Raw genomic sequence first — 20437 nt, forward strand, 5'->3', positions numbered from 1 at the left:
TGGAAGTCAGCCGTCCAGCTGGCCTTTTCTCGCTGGTGGGCAACAAAGTATATGCATTGACGTCAGTGCTGGCTGATGGGTATTCAGTTTGTGCAGTGGGTCAGCTTCATCTCTGCCACCTGCCTACTTTTCATTTGTCACCTTTCACTTCCTCATGGCTGTCTTCTTCACTCCTATTATAATAATTACAAAAGATGTGTAACCCTTCAGCGAGACTTGATATCTGAATTCTACTGGTAATTTTAGAAACAAGGATAAACTTAACCCTAAAGCCGTCTGCGGGCTCTGTAAAAGGATTTTTTAAGTTATAAATTAGACATTATAACACACTGCTGGAGTTTAAAAACTGTCTTGGTTGTGTTGATTCCTAGAAATTGTTTACTTTTTCTTAGCTTTAACGACTGGTTTGCAATGTTTTGTTTGCTTTTTTTCCTTTTTTTAAAAATGACTTAGTTTACCTAATGACTTTGTCTATTTGGTCTTTATGTCATTTAAATACAAATCCAGAATGTATTTACTAATTATAACCATTTTGCAACACTAAATAGTGACAAGCTGTTAACATCTTCTCATCTGTTTCACAACCTCTGTTTTGTTCTCTCTCTCCTGAACCAGGAGCATGAGCATCACCTTGGAGCTTGTTAGACCTGCAGGGTCTCAAGCCCAGGCCTAGACCTACTGAATCAGAATCTGCGTTTTAGCAGGTTCCCAAGTGGTGTGCGTGCATGCTAATGTGATCTATTTCACTCCAGCAAACAACAGAATTCTCTCCTGTGCTTCATTCCCAGCAGACATAAGCAACAGAATCAGCTTATTTACTCTGTGCAGGGCCCTGTCATTCCTAACACATTGGTCCTTTGCTAATGATGTTTGCGCACTGATGATTTATGTAATTTAATGATGACAGTCATGATAATTGGGTTTTGTTATCAGGAAGATACAGGTCAATCAGTCACTTTCAAAATATAAAGCAGAAAACAATAATAGCCGTTCTGGCACTGTTTTCAAATGTATTATGGTCTGTTACTGGTTAGTTAGATAACAGGTAATTAGAGGATTCAGCTTTTGAAGCCAAGTTGATTTCTATGAGAGTCAGTCAACACTAATTGGTCTTTTCTGTGGTTCAAGACTCTATCCCAAACCCTCTCTTTTATTAGCGTTTTAGGCCACACAGAAACCAGGAAAGAGAATATGGATATATCAGGAAATCTCAAAAGTATTACTGTTAGAGTAAAACCTTGGAGTACATGCCTTACTGTTGTAGGGATGGGAGCATGGATCCTGTTTGCATGAAAAGGACAAGCAAGGTGTGTCTATTTAACACATCATGCATTCTTAAAATGAATATAGATTCCTAAAATAAACGTAGGTATATATTTCTGACATTTACTTTGTGTAGATATTAATTATTCCCATTCAGTTCTTAAAGATGCTGTTAACATAGCATCCAGTGTTGTAAAGAAGAGAAAGCCCTCACTTGTCAAGTTCTGCTGGCAGAGGGATAAATTAGAAAATCTTTGTATTTAATGTAAAGGATTTTTGCTGAATTTATGACAGCGTTACCTCCAGTTTAAAGTGGAATTTAACTTCTCTGATCCGTGGGGTTCTTGGAACATCTGTGGTGTAGTAAAAAAGAACACCTGGCTTGGAGTTCAGAGGACCTGTATTGGAATACTGGCTAAACCTCTTGTAGCTGCAGATACTTGGGCAAGTCAGTTAACCACTCTGAGCTCAATTACCCCCTTTGTAAGGTAAGGACCATGATACCTCACAGGGCCATCATCACGATTAAATGATGTAATAATGCAGAAATACCAAGTATGTAATGCCTATCCCAAAGTAGGCATGACATAAATGTTTTTGGATTTGAATATAACTCATCTAGACCATGTTGAAGGACTAGTCATTTTATTTCTAAAACGTACTATGATTTCACATTGAACTTTCTTAAAATTGAGAAGCTAAGAGCTTCTTTGAGAAAGTTTTGTCTTTTTCCCTACTATGTTCAAGAAATGTTGAAAATTGGTTGATCTGACAAATTCAAGGTGTGTTCTGAGGGGGAGTTCAAACAATTACTCCCACACAAATGACAAATTACTGCAGAGGAAAGAAACTTCTTTATACCTTCAAAATTTTGTCAGAGTTGCTCAATCACGTGTGAATAAAAATCGTATCAAAATAATGCCAGACTGAACCTTGGACTGGTGTGAGAAGGATCGGTATGAACTCAGGGATTTTTCTTAATACATATACATATACATAGGTACAAACATAAACATAGGGTCACCCGTGTATTCCCTAATTCTGACTGCTGACAGGGCCTCCAAGCTGTGACATCTCAGTTGCATTGAGCACGTCTAGGTTCTAGTCTTGGTTTCTAAATATCATTCCTCTGTAAAAGGAACCAGGGCCTTTTGGAAAAGTAGCTGATTTCAGGGCTGGGGCAGGGAAAATTCAAGATGAGACTGGAACATCTTCTGGTGGCAGAAAATAAGGAAATACTTAAAATGAAATTTTAAAAAGATGGGGCATGTTGAAAGGATACAGGAGCCAACCCAAATTAACTCCTAATGACCAAAGCTGGAACTATTTGAACATCAAAATAAATAACAATATAACAATAGTATTGAATTATAACCCAAACTAAAATAAATATTCATGAATAATATAATGTGACAGTATTATAAATAATAAATAAATGATTTAATTAATAAAAGGGGAAGAAGGGACAACTCTTCCTTAAAGAAGAATTGTATTAAGTGTAGAAGGAATGAGGGAAGTGAAAACTCACCATTGAAACTCCTCAGTAACCACTGCTGCAGTCAAGATTGACCAATGAATGCTAATTTACTGGGTGAAAGTTTAAGGAGAAACAGGGTATGTATAATCACAATGTATCTTTTCTAAATATCACAGGGAGAAAATAGTAACTTTACAATAGGGCAACCCAACAGATACCACCTTTAAGAGATCAAGGTCATCCCCACCAATAATTAGACATAATACCACACACCCCTAATATGATGCACCGAGAAGAGCACTTCACCTCTGTGATATTCGTTCCCCAAATTCACAGTCTTAACCTAATCATGAGAAAACATCAGCTAAGCCCAAACTGAGGGACATTCTGCAAAATACCTGACCTGTACTACTACTTCATGATCAGGAAGGAGAAGGAAGGACTGGGGAACTGTTACAAATTGGAGAAGAGACTAAGGAGGCATGACAACTAAATGCATTGTGGAATCTTCAACTGAAAAGGGACATTAGTGACAAAAACTGGTGATATCTTAATAAAGTCCATGGTTGTACTAATAGTAATGAATCAATGTTACTTTCTTAGTTTTGATAATTGTACTACTAGAGTTGGTAAAATGTTAACATTGAGGGAAGCTGGGGGAAGGGCATAGGGAATTTTCCTTTACTGATGCAACTCTTCTGAAAATCTAAAATTATTTCAAAATTAAAAGTTAAATAATATCAATGAATTCAACATTACATAGCATAAGTTTTATGACAAACGGGAAGCAAAATGTGTGCGGGACATAGCAGCCATCATTTTAGGTATTAACTTGCAGATCAGAGCATTACAGAAGACATTAAACTAGGAGGGTGTTTCCTTTCCAGCAAGGCCAGGCTGGATCTGGGTCTGGTATACAGAGGAATACCCGAGAGATTATTTTCATAATGCTTTCTAAAAGTCATGAGAATGTGGGGTCTTCTGTTATTCTCTGTTGTAATGAGACTCTCTTCTCTGTTTGTACAGTGGTTGACACATTATGCACTCAAATGTTTACTGAAGGAATGAGTGAATTGGGTTGGTGTGATGAGCCATTAACGCATTCCATCTGTACAAATGACGATAAGAAATAAATCCTGCATAACTATACCGCTTTCGTGTTTTATCCCTCTTGTTCACCCTGCATTTCACTGTGTGCTTTTAGGCAGAAAACTGCAGACTGAATGAAGCAAATTATCCAGATTCCTGTGTAGAAATAAAAAGGCTTTTATTTTTAAGTCCCTTTCCATTGCCACTACTTAAACCTGACCATTATTAACTTGCTCAAAAATAGCTGCGTATCACTGTGCCAGGGGTTCATGAAAGTGGTGGTAACAGTGAGGGTGAGGATTCTGCACTCAGATTTGGTTTCCGGTCCAGTTCTGCGACTTAGGATAGTCTCTAGCAAGGTACTTTACTTTCTACCCTCACTATCTCCTAAAATAAGGATACCAAATGGGATTATTAAGAAAAAACCTCCCCCTGGGTGCTTAGTTCAGCTTCTGACACACAGTAAACACTTTTAAAAGAGATGAGCACAACATATTCATTCAGCAAACCTTTACTGAACAGCTGCTGTCTACAGAGAGCGTGCTAAGTGTTAGGAGTGCAGACATACATCCTGTCCACCTCTGTACTCTCAAAGAATTTAGTCTGATGAGGGAGACAGATAAGTAAAACAATAAGAATTACTATTCTCCTGTTCTACTGAGTAGCTTACTCAATGGCTACAATTTATTGAGCGACTATGAGGCATGTTCCAATAGCATGCCTCAAACATTATATATATTATATACTTACTAATTATTTATAAGTAGTGACATAATATAACATGTAAATTACTCACAATAACTTTATGAAGTATCGGTACCGTCCCCATTTCACAAATGAGGAAAGCAAGTTTCTAAGAAGTAATTTACCCAAAATCATAATGGCTAAGTGGGAAACCCAGGATTTGATCCCTTATCTGCCTGACTCCACAGTCTTCCTGAACCCGTACATCAGATTACAAATACAATGTGTATAAGTGTTTTGGCAAGGTTATTGAAGACATCTGCATATATGCTGTTATAATAACTTTCGTGAACCTGATTGTCTCTTGGTGTTTTTTTTAATGTTCCCACAGGCTGAAGTTCCTATTTTCTCTAGTTACTTCTGGGAAATAGAAGTAAACATCTGCTTAGTACCAGTCCTTATAAGTTAACGGACGCTTCCTTTGCCCCAGACACGTAAAGCCAAAGTTGAGACTGGGATGCCATAGACACATAATGCTTTCCTCACTCTTGCTCTCTCCTTGCCTGTGAAGTGTACCAGTGAATAAAGAGGCCAGGCTGCCTTCCTGACAGGCCTCTGTCCCAGTCACTCCTTTAAGTTCATTCCACCAGGGAATTTCAGAATAAAGAAGTTCTATAATGGCTCTTTGCGATGTTAAAACTTAACAATGCTATTTGGGGAGTATCCTCAACTTACATGTACTAAAACTCATCCTGTGATTATGGTTTAAAGTACAGCAATTATTGGACCTATTTCAGGATCTCCCAACACACATCCCAGAGCTTCTTGTGCTTTTCTGTGTGAGTGAAATTAAATGTTATTTAAACATCTAGTCCTTGACTCATTTGAGAATATATTTTTTCTAGATTATCAGGAACATATATTGATATGGACATGTGGTATAATATGAGTGGTTAGTCATAGAGGTGGAATTGAGAAGATAAGGCCACTCTGACAGTCATTTTGGAAAACGAAATACGTGACTGAACTGTAGTAACATTGTAAAGGGGGAGGTTCTCATCCCCTCACACTCCTGGATGCCAAGGACAGACCACAGTGTTGTTCCACCAGGTTTAGCCAGTACCTGAGGCTCTTTCCCCACAGCACCCTCTTTTTCTCTTCTGAACCCTTAAGCTCCTCTGTCTTTTTCCACCCTTTCTGCCTATTTTCTCAGGACTTTTTTCTCTGAAAGGCTATAGTTGGTAATAATATTTCACCGAAGAAGGGCGCTGACATTTCTCATCTGCTGTGTTCCAGGGCTTTTACATTCTTTATCTCATGTAATCCTCAGAGCATCCTATCTGGATAGGTGGACTATCCCCACATTTATAGATACAGAAAGTAAGGTTCAGGGAAGTTAAATAATTGACGTAGAGGACCTGAAGCTAGGACACAGCAAAACGGGGGGATCAGCTCTCGTTCTCCCTAACTTCATAGGTTGTACTCTGCGCGAAGCTGTGGTGTTGGGGGTTGTGACTGTTGTTACTGTTGCTGTGCTTGCCACCAGCTTTCGTATAGGCTAGCTAAGAGAATGCTTCGCCTCAGGTACAGGGGGATGTGTCGTCTCAAGGTGTGAGTATGTGAACCCACTGGCTTCCCACAACAACCTGCTGACTGCGTATTTATTTTTTCAGCTTTAGAGATGGGGAAACTAAGGCTCACCAAGACTTACCCAAGTCACACAGCCAGTCAGTCTGTCACTGAGAACTTGATCCAGTCCCCTTGGGTCAGCTCTTAAAGCTCACTGTCCGTACAGTGCTATACACTAGCTGGGTGCGTGGCCAGTACCTGTCACGAAGGCAGTCCTTCAATCTGGGGTGCACGCTAACAGAAGCCAGTGTGCTATAACTTACAAAATAATAGGAATTTGTTTCTTCAGGAAGAACGTGAGGCCATGTGAAGGCTTAGCAAGTGGGCACGAGCTCACATGTATACCAAAGCTCACTGAATTCCACTGTAGTTTTCATGCATATTGAAGGCATCTGAGTGTGGTATTTCCAGAGCGCATGCCGTATATCAAAGCTATAGATTCAGTATGACTAACATAGGGAGAGGGCATTAACTGTTTTGAAGTATAAAGCCACTGCATTCCATAAATGAGGAAATACTGGTGACGGGTGACCTGTGGCTGGACCATATAGCTATCCCATGTTAATGAGCAATTCAGATAGGTATCTGCCTAAATCAGGCTGCAAATGGGAGATCAGCTCTCCTTCTCCCTAACTTCATAGGTTGTACTCTGCCACGAAGCTGTGGCCAACACTTCGACAGCTATTACTTAGGAAGCACTGTACTCAGTTGCCTTAAAATGTTATGTGTCTTGCTACCCTGGGGTCATGGCTATAAGAGCAGCCAGTCAGTAAGTTGTGTTTAGGTACATACCTTAGTGTATACTCATTTTATTCTTTCCTTATAGACCATATAAGACAAAGAACTCTTAATCATGGAGTAATTAAAATTCTAAGACTATCAAATTCAAGTTGGTTGTCCACACCACTAGATTTTCTTTCAGCCTTAAAAACACATTATTTAGTCTTTTTCCAATCTCTTACTCATTCTCTTCTGAGAAGAAAACTTGATTCATGTATACACTCATTCCAGAAATATTTATTGAATACTTAATATTTGCTAGTCATTATGCTAAGTGCTTGGGAAACATCACAAGATAAACGTCATCCCATTCCTCACAGTAGTGATATTGTTAATATAGCATATTATAAAATTTATTGCAGAGAAATTCAGTGTAGTTTGAGAGCATAGATGAAAGTAACATTTATTTCCATCCCAATAGATTTCGGTTTTGGAAATTTCTTTAAAAATGGTGAACTGCTGGCAACATGGTGTGGCAGCCCCCCTTACGCAGCCCCAGAAGTCTTTGAAGGGCAGCAGTATGAAGGACCACAGCTGGATATTTGGGTATTTCTTTGCTTTGCTGTGTTAAATGCATCTGTCGTGATAATACTTGGTACCCTGGCCCGCCTTTGAAGTTCTTGGTACCTAACACAGAGGCAGTAGTGCATACATTCCCTGTCCACTGGACTATAATTATATAATTAGATCATCTTGAAGTGGATTCTAGGAATTTCTAAGGACAAATGTTGTCATCCTCATATCAGCAATAATTTAAATTTAAAGAGTAATCAAAATGGTTAAATTCAGATCTTTTCGTATTCATTATAGCATACTTTATTGCAGTAATCAGGGTTTCGGTTTTTGGTTTTTTTCAAATTCAAGAAAATAGTAAATTCAAACAGAAATGTTTCAGTCCATATGATTTTTAGAGCTCTGGGGATGTTTGGGAAAACAGGGTGTTTCAAGTTTTTGTTCAAAAACTGACCCCGTTGTTTTCTTCCCCTAGAGCATGGGAGTTGTTCTTTACGTCCTTGTCTGTGGAGCTCTGCCTTTTGATGGACCGACTCTTCCTATTTTGAGGCAAAGGGTTTTGGAAGGAAGATTCCGGATTCCATATTTCATGTCAGAAGGTAAACAACCTGTTCATCTTACTAATCGTGCTTTATAGAATTTACGCTCCAAACGAAATGCCTAGGCAAAACTTCACTTTTTCTAAGAGTTTGGGTGCTAAATAAAGTGACTGAGTTACTTTAAAAGCCATAAAAATAAGTAACCCCATCCATGTAGGTGAGAAAAGTTCCAGCCTACGTCCTTGTAACTGAAAACAGAAAGGTTCCCAGATTAAGAACAGCAAGTCTTCCCATTTACTCTCCGTCTATAAATGTCCCACGTGTATTTCAGACTTAGGGAAGCTCTTTGTAGACCCAGATTCATAACCCTTTTACTCTAAGTATGAAATGGATTTTCCCGTATCGTTTGACAAGAAGTTGCAAAATTAAAAATTTTTAATTGAATTTAAAAACCAACTGTCCAAACTATTGAAATAAGATGAAATGCCATAATTCCTGTCAGTCTTGTATTGGTTTGTAACATAGGCAGCAGGTAAGTTTACTCCTGAGATTCATTTTTGGTTATCATCCTTAACTCCTGTGTTCCTAGTAGCAGTAGAAAAAATGCTCTCATAGTTAAGAGTGTAGACTTTGGATCCAGACTGCCTGGTTTTAATCCTGAGTTCACCACTTACTGGCAGTCTGACTTTAGCAAGTTATATCTCCTCTCTGTGCTTTAGTTTCCTCAATCTATAAAATGGAAATAACCATAGTTCCCAGTAGGGGTGTTATGAGGATTAATTAAATCAATCTGTATAAACCACTTAGCATGGTGCCTGGCACATAGCAAGTAATCTAAGTTTAGCTTCTGCTGGCTAGAAAAGAGCATGTCAGCTCAGAGAATAAGCTAGTGCCCAAAGTTGCAGCAGTCTGGTTTTCATAGTGTAATCAGAAGTAAATAATGTTTCACATTCATTTTTCTCAGCTGCACTGATCTGGAGAAAGCAACAATCCACTGGACAGCCCTTGCCTCGCATCCACAGCCTTAGTGTATCAGCCTTAGATGTGACTGGGACCCACTTATTATTTGCTTATTCTAGTTTCACTTAGCACAGAATTGGATAGACCTACAGCCTCCTGTTTTTCTTCCGTATTCGTTCATGGTGATGGTTAACTTTATGTGTCAATATTCACCATGTGAACTTGACAAATAGAAGTTAACCTTCATGTATTCACTTAAGTCAGTTGACCTTCTGCTTTCCAGGGGGCGCCCTGGAGGATACAAAGATAAACACCATTGTACAAAGTCACAGGAAGCAGGCAGATACTGTGAAGTACAAGGTGATTTACCTCACTTTTGCAACATTGTGTTTTCCATAGATTGTGAGCACCTTATTCGAAGGATGTTGGTTCTAGACCCGTCCAAACGGCTGACCATAGCTCAAATCAAGGAGCATAAATGGATGCTCGTAGAAGTTCCGGTACAGAGACCTGTTCTCTATCCACAAGGGCAAGAAAATGAGCCATCCATCGGGGAGTTCAATGAACAGGTTTTGCGACTGATGCACAGCCTCGGGATAGACCAACAGAAAACCATCGAGGTAAAGCGAGCCGAGCGTCAACTACAGCTCATTTAGGATTCCATGGTACTCAGTAACGTGTCAGTTCCTGCTCACACCTGCCCTCCTGGTCTGTTAGCATTGCCATCCCCAGCACGCAGGCATCCTGTCAGTTCTCCCTGGAGATGACATCGACTCTTATGTTTGCTTTTATTCAGTGTATAAATTACTCCCTCAGCCTCATCTGCCAAAAAATTCAAGAGGAAGGGTTTATACAGGACTGAGTCAAGACAAAATGGAAGCTTAACAAATACTAAGTGGAAAGTGTCTTCTAAGATGAAGCATAAAGTTTTATGTATGTGATAAATTAGTTTCTATGGAACATAAATGTGCAACTAGGGAACAAGGCTGACGGCTGAGCAGAAAACAAGAATGGTAGGCACCAGAAAGCCAATGGGATTTAGGGTGTGAACGGGAGAAACTGAGAAGGCAAAAACTGGTGAATTCCTAATAGTATGGAAATATTATGGGCCATAGAACTGAGAAGGTCACGAACCTGGGAAATTCCTCATCACTTTTATTTCTGTCTTTAGTACATGGTTAGCATATTCATAAGCTATGCATATCTTTAATACCTCCACAACAGTAAAAGAATAAATGGTACTTTCAAGGAGAACCATAACAAGAAAGACTATGAAATGCTCCCTTGTGAATACAGAGTGCTCCAAACAGTGCCGCCTTTTCCTCCGTTGTAGCCATACGTGAAACCAGACTGGCTTTCCCGCTCTGCTCATCATGTGCTCAGTGATGCTGTTCAGTACTTGACCATGAAGTAGATGAAGAATGGCAGCTGCGAGCACAGTGGTGCTGGCCCGGGATGTTTCCTGAGCATGCGCTGCCCCTGAGAGCACTGCACAGTGCCCGTGCAGACTGTCAGGTGGAAACCCAAGCCAACCGAGCAATTACTGCTCTGTTCCCTTAGTGTCCTGGGAAAGCTGGCCAACAAGGGATGTGAAAAATTGGGAAGCAACTTTCTTTTCAAGGTTTCAAGAGGGTGGGACTGCAAAAACAAGAGGAAAAAATTACCTAAGAACGGAGACACAGTGTCTCTCAATCTAGCATCCAAATGCCATTCTCCAGCCCAAAATAATCACTAGCAAGCTCCCCGAAGACTTTAATCATTCACTTTAGAGTTTGCAATGGTTTGGACTTGGCGTTGAAGTTGTGGAATTAGAGCCTCAGGGCTCAGGCTGCTAATCGGCCTAACGCCGTAGTTACAGCTCTGAGAGGAAACCATATGACAGCGTTGGGAAATGTCCACAGGAGACAATGGTGGCATTGTCTCTAAATGCAGAAAAATGAGCAGATCCTGTTAATGTAAAAGCACCGGTCAAGTCATTTAAAGGTGTCACCCTTTATATAATTCATGCTAGAAACTTGAAATGATCTTTCATTCTAAGTTCTGGAAGAGTTTCATTTTGAGGCACTCTGTTATTCTATTTTTAAGAGCACATGATTTCTTCGGTCTTTTTTTAGAAAGATAGAGCATTGGATTGGTTTTTATGGTTCTCTGCCTTCAGCACTTGTTTTCTCTTTCAGTCTTTGCAGAACAAGAGCTACAATCACTTCGCTGCCATTTATTACTTGTTGGTGGAGCGCCTGAAATCACACAGGAGCAGTTTTCCTGTGGAGCAGAGACTCGATGCCCGCCAGCGTCGGCCCAGCACCATTGCTGAGCAAACAGTTGCCAAGGTAACACCCCATTAGCCAATAGTCTTATCTGCATGTGCCTATTCACATGGTTGACACATTTTTCATCTTGTAGTACAAAGGGTTAGGATTTCATCCACTGCCTCTGTTGTTCTGTAAAGTTTCTGCCTGTCATTCACTAGATTCTCAAATGATTTAGCCCCTTCCTATTTCTAAGGATCAACTTTATTTCCAACATTTTTTTCTTGAAGCTATTTTTCATTGTTTTATCATTAACTCATGTTGAGGATTAATGTAACTAACTTGTTATTCAGTTTCTTTTAATAAGTTTTTATTGCAGATTTACCCTGTGCAAGCTTCTATTAATAGGCACTAGCGGGGATAAGGATGGATAAAATACAGTTTTGCCCTCAGAGACATTGCAGTATTGAAGCGAAAAAAAACATTATAAATAACCATGATTCAAAGTAGAGAAAGAGAAAGACAAATGCTGTAGAAGAACTAAGGGCAAAGAGGATAGAATGGGAAAGACATTGTGGGAGAGATGGCATTTAAGAGAGATCTTCACAGATGTGTAGGGCTTGTCAGGGAGAGGCAGTAGTTAAAAGCATTGTATGCGGGCAGAAGCAGCAGCAAGAGAAGTGCACAGGGGACAAATGCAGGCCTTGTTCAAATTAATCCACTTGAATTAAGTATAGGAAAATTAAAAAGTTGAAGTGATAGATTGAAGCCATGCTATGAAGGGCTTTGAATGCTGAGTTTACTTATAATTCAGGAAGTAGTGAGGAACAACTGAAGGGCGTTAAGCAGAAAAGTAATATAATTATATTAATGCTTTAAGCTAATTAATCTGGTAACGATGGGAAGGATAGATTGGAAAGGGAAAAGAAGAAATTTGGAGAGACCAGTTAGAAGATTATTATAGTAGTTGAAATGAGAAATCCTGAAGGCTTGAACTGTGTGGTTCTGGTGGAAGTAGAAGGAAGGGGTAAGTATAAGGGCCGTTTCAGAGGTAGACTCTGTCTGAATTTGGCAGTGGTTTGGAGAGGCAGCTCAGCGTGGTGTTTAAAAGCAGGAACTTTTAACCAATTTATGAGAAACTCTGGAGCAAATTGCAGATTCTGCCGTTTCCCTCTGTGACCTTAAAAAGTAACCTAAGGTCTATCTGTGCCTTGGTTTCCCAAGCTGCAAAATAAGGATAAGTATAGGATGTTATGACAGTTAAATTAGTTAATAATTGTGCAGCACTTATAACAGTGCTATGTGTTTGTTATATTAAGTAATAAATCAATGTTGGGGAGGAAGGGACAACAGTGAGGTAAAGGTGACTCCATTCCTGAGCCCAAGGCTGAGAGAACAGTGGTGGCACTGATTCTGTGACTTCGGAGGAAGAGTGGGTCTGGGTGCCGGGAGAGGGGCTGGGGCTAAAGAGAGTTTGGAAATCATCTGTATAGAGGCTGAGAAGACAGTGGTTCATTCATATGATCTATCAGGATTTCCATATACGCGTACTCTGTGAGTACCGACTGTTCAAAGTGCAAGGAAAAGCACAAGAGTTTTTTCTTGTTTGGTAGTTTTACAATATTTATAGAAAGATCATGGTAGAATTTCGTATTGGTTTCTATAGAGCATGTGAAAAAAACAAGGAAATTAAAATCTTGATTTTATTAGGCAAATGGTATACTTTGTTACACGTACTTACTATATAAAATAATGTGAATATTGATACTAATGTGGGTAAAAGTTCCAGGTATTTGGCTTAGAGTATCCTGAGCACTTGGATTCATTCAAATTTGAACGGTACCACTTTCGAGAACGAGAGGAGGAGGATGAAATGAGAATTCCTAAGTTGGGATAATAATAGTGAGGTGTCGTGGTGCCTCTTCCCTGTTGAAAGTGCTGCCAGGCAAAAGGAGAGGAAGCAGCAGAGTGCCAGTGCTGTAGCAGGCTTCCCTCCCAGCTCTCTTTGCTCTTAGTGAGTGAAGCTCCTCATCACTCACACGTTATTGTGCACAATTTCCTTTTGTATCTAAACTTAAAGCAAATTCCCTGGCAGATCTCAAATTGTATTTAATTTGGCTTTGGTGTTCAGATGTAGAACATGGCTTCTTATGTTTGATAACTTTTATTACCAGAATGAATTCTTTTCAATTCATGCGTTGACCTAAGTTGTCACAGAAAGCTACTTATTACTGTGACTTAAAATGCATGTAATCCAATCAAGAATCTTCAATATTCGTTTGCAACTTGTCTCGAGTGCAGTGCCTTCTGGATGCAACAGGCACTGGAACTGAACATGTTCCTTTCCCTCCGAGATTTCATATTCTCTGTTTTTATGCCTATAAATGTGCTTGAAGGTTTAGTAGAGCCTTCTCCCTTTAATTCTTTGTTCTAAATTTTTTTTTAAGAAGTGGCAAATCACGTATTTGATACGGCAATAAGAAATTGGGGAAATGACATGCTCCCATGCAAAGATCACATGAGCTATCAAATCTTACAAACCTTGGGTTCTACACTGAGCTGAGTGACTTCGACAAGTCAGAATCTCTGAGCTCCAGTGTCCTTAAATATAAAATGGAAACAGCAATACCTACTTCCGAAGTTTGCTACAAAGGTCAAATGAGTTAAACTGTACCAGCAGGTCAGTTCAGCACATAGAGCACCGCGTGCCAGGCACAGTCCCGGCCACTGTGGTCCGAGGTGCCTAGGAGATAGTCCCTGCCCTGCAGGGATTTATGGGCTAGTGACAGAGAACCCAGTATTACTACTTAGAAACCAGTGAGATTCCCATCTTACGTAGATATAGAGTACTTATATTTGCTGTGTAATATACAGGAAATGTCACATCTAATTGACTGCAGACAACTATTTAGAAAAACATGTGTCGTGCCTTTTTCTTGTGAATTCTAACTACTAGTTCCTAACAGCCCTTCCACTCCAAGTTTCTATCAACTGTAAGCAGACAAGAAAGATTCTTCCCAATTCTTCTTTAATTACCGATTAGAGGTCACCCTCCACAACTATAAGAAAAAGCGCTGTATTAGTCGACTAGGCTGTCATAACAAAATACCACAGACTGGGCGGCTTAAACAACAGACATTTCTTTCACACATTTCTGTAGGCTAGAAGTTCAAGATCAAGGTGACGTCACGGTTGGCTTCTGTTGAAGACTCTCTTCCTATCTTATAGACAGATACCTTCTCTCTGTGTCCTCACAGAGCCCTTCCTCTGTATGTGTGTGTTGGAGTAGGGGGAGGAGATATCTCTTGTGTCTCGTCCTCCTCATATTAGAGGGACACCAGTCCTATTGGATTAGGACCCCACCTTTATAACCTAATATAACCTTAATTACCTCCCTTAAGGCCCTGTCTCCAAATACAGTCACACTGGGGGTTAGGGCTTCAACATACAGATTTGTGTGGGACACAGCTCCGTCACTAACAAGCGTATTCCTATTGGAACAATAAAGATTTTCCCGTAGGAGAGAAGAACGTAATTTTCATGTTAATAGTTCTGGAAAGCACAAAGTCAGAAGAAGAGATTCAAAACAATAAACATGGTTTAAAAAGTCATTATAATTAGTTAGAAATGATCATTGTTTATTACCAAAGAAACTGTTAATACCTGCCTCCTTGGGATATTAATCAACCATCTATTCATTATAACATATTGTTTAGTCAGCTCTGTAGTGTTCAGCATGCCATTTGAATATTTATACCCTACCTTGTTCCAGACTTCTTTAATCACCTCCACGATTACAGGAATCCTAAAAAGCAGACCCTTAAAACCTACCGTGAAGTGCATGTCACAGTAAAATGTGTTATTCCTCTGTCCTTACCAAGTTCACGGTAAGTTGTTGTCGCAGTTCAGGTTGTGAAAGTTGTCAAGGGAAGTGTGCTATGCTTGCTCTGGCACAGCACACCTGCCATTTAAAAAGTCACAGCTAATGAGATGCAGGGACTGAGAAGGGACAGCACATCGTAGCGATGGTGCTGGCATCTCACATCCGGTGCTGCGTCTTCAAGCAATGCTTTGACCAAGTAACGTAGACTGCTTTCATATAGGAGCAGTCTGATAATTTTGGAAAACAGAGATCAAAGTTCAGCGTTATCCTTTGATTGAAAAGCTGGTGATGAGGGTAAGAAGATTATACCTAATATACTTTATTAGGAAATTTAAATTTTACATTGTGACATGGGGGCTAAAAAAATTAATTTAAATGACTAATGTTTGAAAGGAAGAAAAAGTTGTTTAGCCTCAAAAGTGGCCCAGACTATAAGCCTGAGGAATAATAATGGAAACTATTTCTTTATCACTCTCAGAGTGATATGCCATGTATTTTTTGTTTTTACCATCTATATAATAATCTAATACTTTGCCCGTGCTATTTTATTCTTTATCTCACGTAGTATATTTAATGAGTATAGCAAATATAAAGTGTATTCTAAGTATATTCAAATATAAAGTATATTTCTAATGTATCTCCCCATTTTTGAAAACCATCAACCTGAAATTTTAACTAGAAACCATTAGATAGTGTCTGAGGACAAAACTGCATTTTCATTTTGCAGTCTAATTCCTATATTAAATTCTTGTGATCATTTTAAGACTAGAAAGAAAGAGAAAGGAGGAATTAACATTACTGAGTGAAGAACTTTACATGTTACCTTTTACAATCCTCACTTCACTGTGGAGTAGATATTATGCCCTTTTTTACAGGTAAAGAGAATAAGATTCAAAGGGGTTAGGTTACCTGATAAAGTTTACACAATGAGTAAATGATGGAGCCAGGAATTAAACCCAGGTCTTGGGAGAGAAGAAGCTAGAATCATACTATTTGTTCCTTTTCATTTGTTTGAGTTTAAAACTTACCATCCTGTACCCCTTGAAGTGATTATAACAGAAAAAAATACAGGCCATTTCTCTGCCTAATAAATTATTCTCCTAGTTTGGAAGAGATGGGGAGGAAAGGATTACCCAACAGTTTCATCTTTAAGATCAGTCCTTGCCAACTGTCATAAAGGAAGATTGTCTTTTAAATGATTTTTTTAAAAGAAGAGTTTGTAATGCTGGTTTACTTAGCATTTTTATCAAGGGAGACATGAAGAATGGCCTTCAAGCCATCAGGAGCTTTCTATAGTAGAAAACATTACTTGTTCCGCAATTAACATCTGTCCTTCCACTGGGCCGGCAGGCTCTGTTCAGGCTGTGCATCTCCTGGATAGGACATTCTTGTCACCTTTAAGTAACTGCTGCTTTTTTCATCCTCTTTACACACATGCTTGCCAGGAAATACATATCGTCTCTCCCCACCAAAATGGGGGTGGTGGGGGAGATAGATAGATAGCACTTCCTCCGGTGTACTTTGTAGTATAGCTCATTGTGTGTGGGGGGGGTGTCCATCCCTCGTTCAGTTTTGAGCTCCTAGCGTCAGGGACTTCTCTTTACAGCTGTCCAAGGTAATACACGTAAAGATGTAGACAGTATGTTTGTTGAACTGAAAAAGCATCCTTAGATTCCTTACAAAGACTAGCTTTCTTGTCATCTCTATGAAAGCTATATTCCCCGTCATGGAACAGGAATGAAATTCTGTGCAACCTATCTCAGGAAAATCATTGATTTTCTGAGCCTGCTTCAAATCAACACCTGTACCATTTACATATTTCATCAAATCTTCTCAGGAGTTTCCACCAAAGAACAATTTATCCTTGAATGGTACCAGGAAGAATTATTTTACTCTAGGAAGTTTGTGTATTGATATGGAAAGTATTAACGTTCCCAAACTGTCTGTTCTTGCTGTGTTTACAGGCGCAGACTGTGGGCCTCCCAGTGAACATGCATCCGAACATGCGACTGATGCGATCTGCCCTCCTCCCCCAGGCATCCACTGTGGACGCCTTCTCATTTCCCGCCTCTGGCTGTCAGGCAGAAGCAGCATTTATGGAGGAAGAGTGTGTCGACACTCCAAAGGTACGTGTGTGTCTGAGAGACTCGGAGCTTGCAGGGCGACTGGAGACTTCACTTTGGTCCATAGGTGTGGCACTTTGCTTTGTTGAACTTTGTCATTTGTTGAAGTCACTCAGGAGTATTGTTTTTGTGCAGAAGAACCTGAGAGAAGAATTCAGGGGTAACCTCTGCTCTCATCGCCATCTTATCATTACGACCATTGTGTCACTTGTAAGGTCAGACCGCATATGTGCTTTTCAAAATCCTGTCTCTTTCCTTAACCAAATCCTTCTCTCTTAAAGTTTCTAGATCCCTCATAGGTTTTGGACATTTTTTTTAAACAAAGTGTAATTCTGAGAGCAAAAGTCTAACTATGGTGCTTCATTGGGCTTTGTGTTGTTGTTGCCTCTCTTCTGCAGCTACACACAATGAGGCATCTTTTTGGGTCAGTTATACAGCATTTTTTGTCCAGTTTGGACATGCTTAAAGGACATAAGTTCATCCTGGTGTACTGCATAAAGTTGGCTTTTAGGATATGGAAGATGACAGCTTCTCTCATTCGATGGCTATTTACTTCTAATATGTTTCATATGCTTAGCTTCAGTGGTGTACAGAGGATCATATGAATGGGCAGGTCTTAGAGTAATGTGCAAAATAAACTCTTGTTTATCAGCTCTGTGAACTTGGACAGAGTGACTAACTTCTTTGAACCTCCATTTTCTCTTGTGTAAAGTGAAATGACCAACTTTATGAGACCGTCGTGAGCATTAATTGAGATAAGAATGTGTGTGAGTTTCTGGCCAAATTGTAGATACTCAGTAAATATTGCTTTCCTGTCTTTAGCCTAGTTAGGTAATAAAAAGATGAGTCAGACATGAATTCTGCCTTGAAGTTTATAGTCTAGAAGAAGAGACATGCTGCATAACTAAAGACAATGTGCCACTTGCTGAATAAATTGATAAAACATAATTGGTCCTTTATTATTTTTTCCCCCATCTCCTCTCCCTCTCCTCTTTAGCAGCCATTAGCTTGTTGTCTGTATCTGAGTCGGTTTTGTTTGTTCATCTGTTTTGTTTAGATTCCACATATAGGTGAAATCATATGGTATTTGTCTTTCTCTGACTTATTTCACTCAGCATAATAACCTCTAGGTCCATCCATGTTGTCACAAATGGCAAGATTTCATTCCGTTTTATTGCTCAATAACATTCCATTGTATATATGTACCACATTTTCTGTACTCTCGTCCATCGATAGACGCTTAGGTTACGTCCATATCTTGGCTGTTGTAAATAATGCTGCAGTGAACATAAGGGTGCGTATATCTTTTTGAATTACTGTTTTTGTTTTCTTTGGGTAAATACCCAGAATTGGTATTGCTGAGTCATATGGCAGCTCTGTTTTTAATTTTTTGAGGAATCGCCATACTATTTTCCATAGTGGCTGTACCAATTTACAATCCCACCAACAGTGCATGAGGGTTCCCTTTCCTCCACATCCCCACTAGCACTTATTGTTATTTGTTGATCTTTTGATGTGTGAGGTGATATCTCATTGTGGTTTTAATTTGCATTTCCCTGATGATTAACAATGCTGATCATCTTTTTATGCCTGTTGGCCATCTGTTTGTCTCCTTTGGAGAAATGTCTATTCAGGTCCTCTGCCCATTTTTTAGTTGGATTGTTTGTTTTTTTCATCTTAAGCTTTATGAATTCTTTGCATATTTTGGATATTAAACCTTATGGATATATCATTTGCGGACATCTTAATTTCATTAGGAAGTTTGTCTCTTCATTTTGTTGGTGGTTTTCTTCACTTTGCAGAAACTTCCTAATTTGATGTTGGCCCATTTGTTTAGTTTTTCTTTCGTTGCCTTTGCCCAAGGAGACATATCCAAAAAGATATTGCCAAGACTGATGTTTACTGCTTATGTTTTCTTCTAGAAGTTTTATGGTTTCAGGTCTTACATTTAAATCTTTAATCCATTTTGAGTTTGCTTTTGCGTATGGTGTAAGAAAGTGATGCGATTTGATTTTTTACATGTATCAGTCCAGTTATCCCAGCACCACTTATTGAAGATACTGTCTTTACTCCATTGTGTATCCTTACTTCCTTTGTCATAGATTAATTGACCATGTAATTGAAGGTTTATTTGGGGGCTATTGTATTCCATTGATCTATATATCTGTTTTTAATGCCAGTACCATACTATTTTGATTATTGTAGTTTTGTAGTATATTTTGAAATCAGGGAGCTTGATACCTCCCACTTTGTTCTTTCTCAAGGTTTCTTTGACTATGTGGGGTCTTTTGTGGTCTGTATACATTTTAGGATTAGTTGTCCTAGTTCTGAGAAGAATGTCATTTGTATTTTAATAGAGACTGTGTTTAATCTGCATAGTGCTTTAGGTAGTATGGACATTTTAACAATATTAATCTTTCCAATCCATGAGCATGGTATATCTGTCCATTTACCGTGTTTCCCCAAAAATAAGACCTAGTCGGACAATCAGCTCTACTGCATCTTTTGGAGCAAAAATTAATATAAGACCCAGTCTTATATTATATTGTATTGTATTATATTGTATAAGACCGGGTCTTATAAGAAAATAAGACTGGGTCTTATATTAATGTTTGCTCCAAAAGACGCAGTAGAGCTGATTGTCCGACTAGGTCTTATTTTCAGGGAAACACGGTATTTGTATCCTCTTCAATTTCTTTCTTCAGTGTCTTATAGTTTTCAGAGTACAGGTCTTTCACATCTTTGGCTAAATTTATTCCTAGGTATTTTATGCTTTTTGATGCAGTGGTAAATGAGATTATTTTCTTAATTTTCTTCTAATCATTCATTATTGGTGTATATAATAATTGATCCCTTAAAGAAATATAAATCAGAGCGCTGTGAGACTGGACGGAAGAAAGAAGTGAGTTGCTTTTAGCTGGTTTAATCAGGAAAGTCTTTGGGTTAACTGCCCAAGCTAGGAATTGAGAGGTGCGCAGAATCTGGGTGGATGGAAACTGGGGTGTGATATCTTGGTAGAGGGAAAAGCCTGAGGAACAGCAAGCATCAGGAACGCCCAGGTCTAAGTCAGAGCAGTAGCTCAGTGTATCTGAAGAAAGAAGGTCTGAAGGGGAGTCGTACAAGTTAAAGATATATAACTTAGATGTGAATGGCAAGCCAAGGACTGTAGGCTTGTTCTCTAGGCCAGGGTTCTCAGCATGGGAACATGTGTCAGTATCAAGAGAACTGTTTTAAATGGACTTCTCCAA

At 39.2% G+C, this 20437-nt stretch overlaps 1 protein-coding gene across 3 annotated transcripts in view; it reads left to right on the plus strand.

The window, feature by feature from the left end:
• The window catches only part of SIK2 (salt inducible kinase 2), a 120761-nt gene that overhangs the window by 84794 nt on the left and 15530 nt on the right, over positions 1–20437 (plus strand). For all 3 annotated transcript variants that reach the window (XM_081062450.1, XM_081062448.1, XM_081062449.1), the window contains exons 5-9: positions 7344–7468; positions 7911–8034; positions 9334–9554; positions 11112–11264; positions 17031–17192. In XM_081062450.1, coding sequence (XP_080918576.1) covers positions 7344–7468; positions 7911–8034; positions 9334–9554; positions 11112–11264; positions 17031–17192 — 785 coding nt within the window. The remainder of the gene's footprint in view (positions 1–7343; positions 7469–7910; positions 8035–9333; positions 9555–11111; positions 11265–17030; positions 17193–20437) is intronic.

The sequence above is a fragment of the Rhinolophus hipposideros genome (assembly GCF_964194185.1).
Source record: "Rhinolophus hipposideros genome assembly, chromosome: 10".
Classification (NCBI taxonomy): domain Eukaryota; kingdom Metazoa; phylum Chordata; class Mammalia; order Chiroptera; family Rhinolophidae; genus Rhinolophus; species Rhinolophus hipposideros.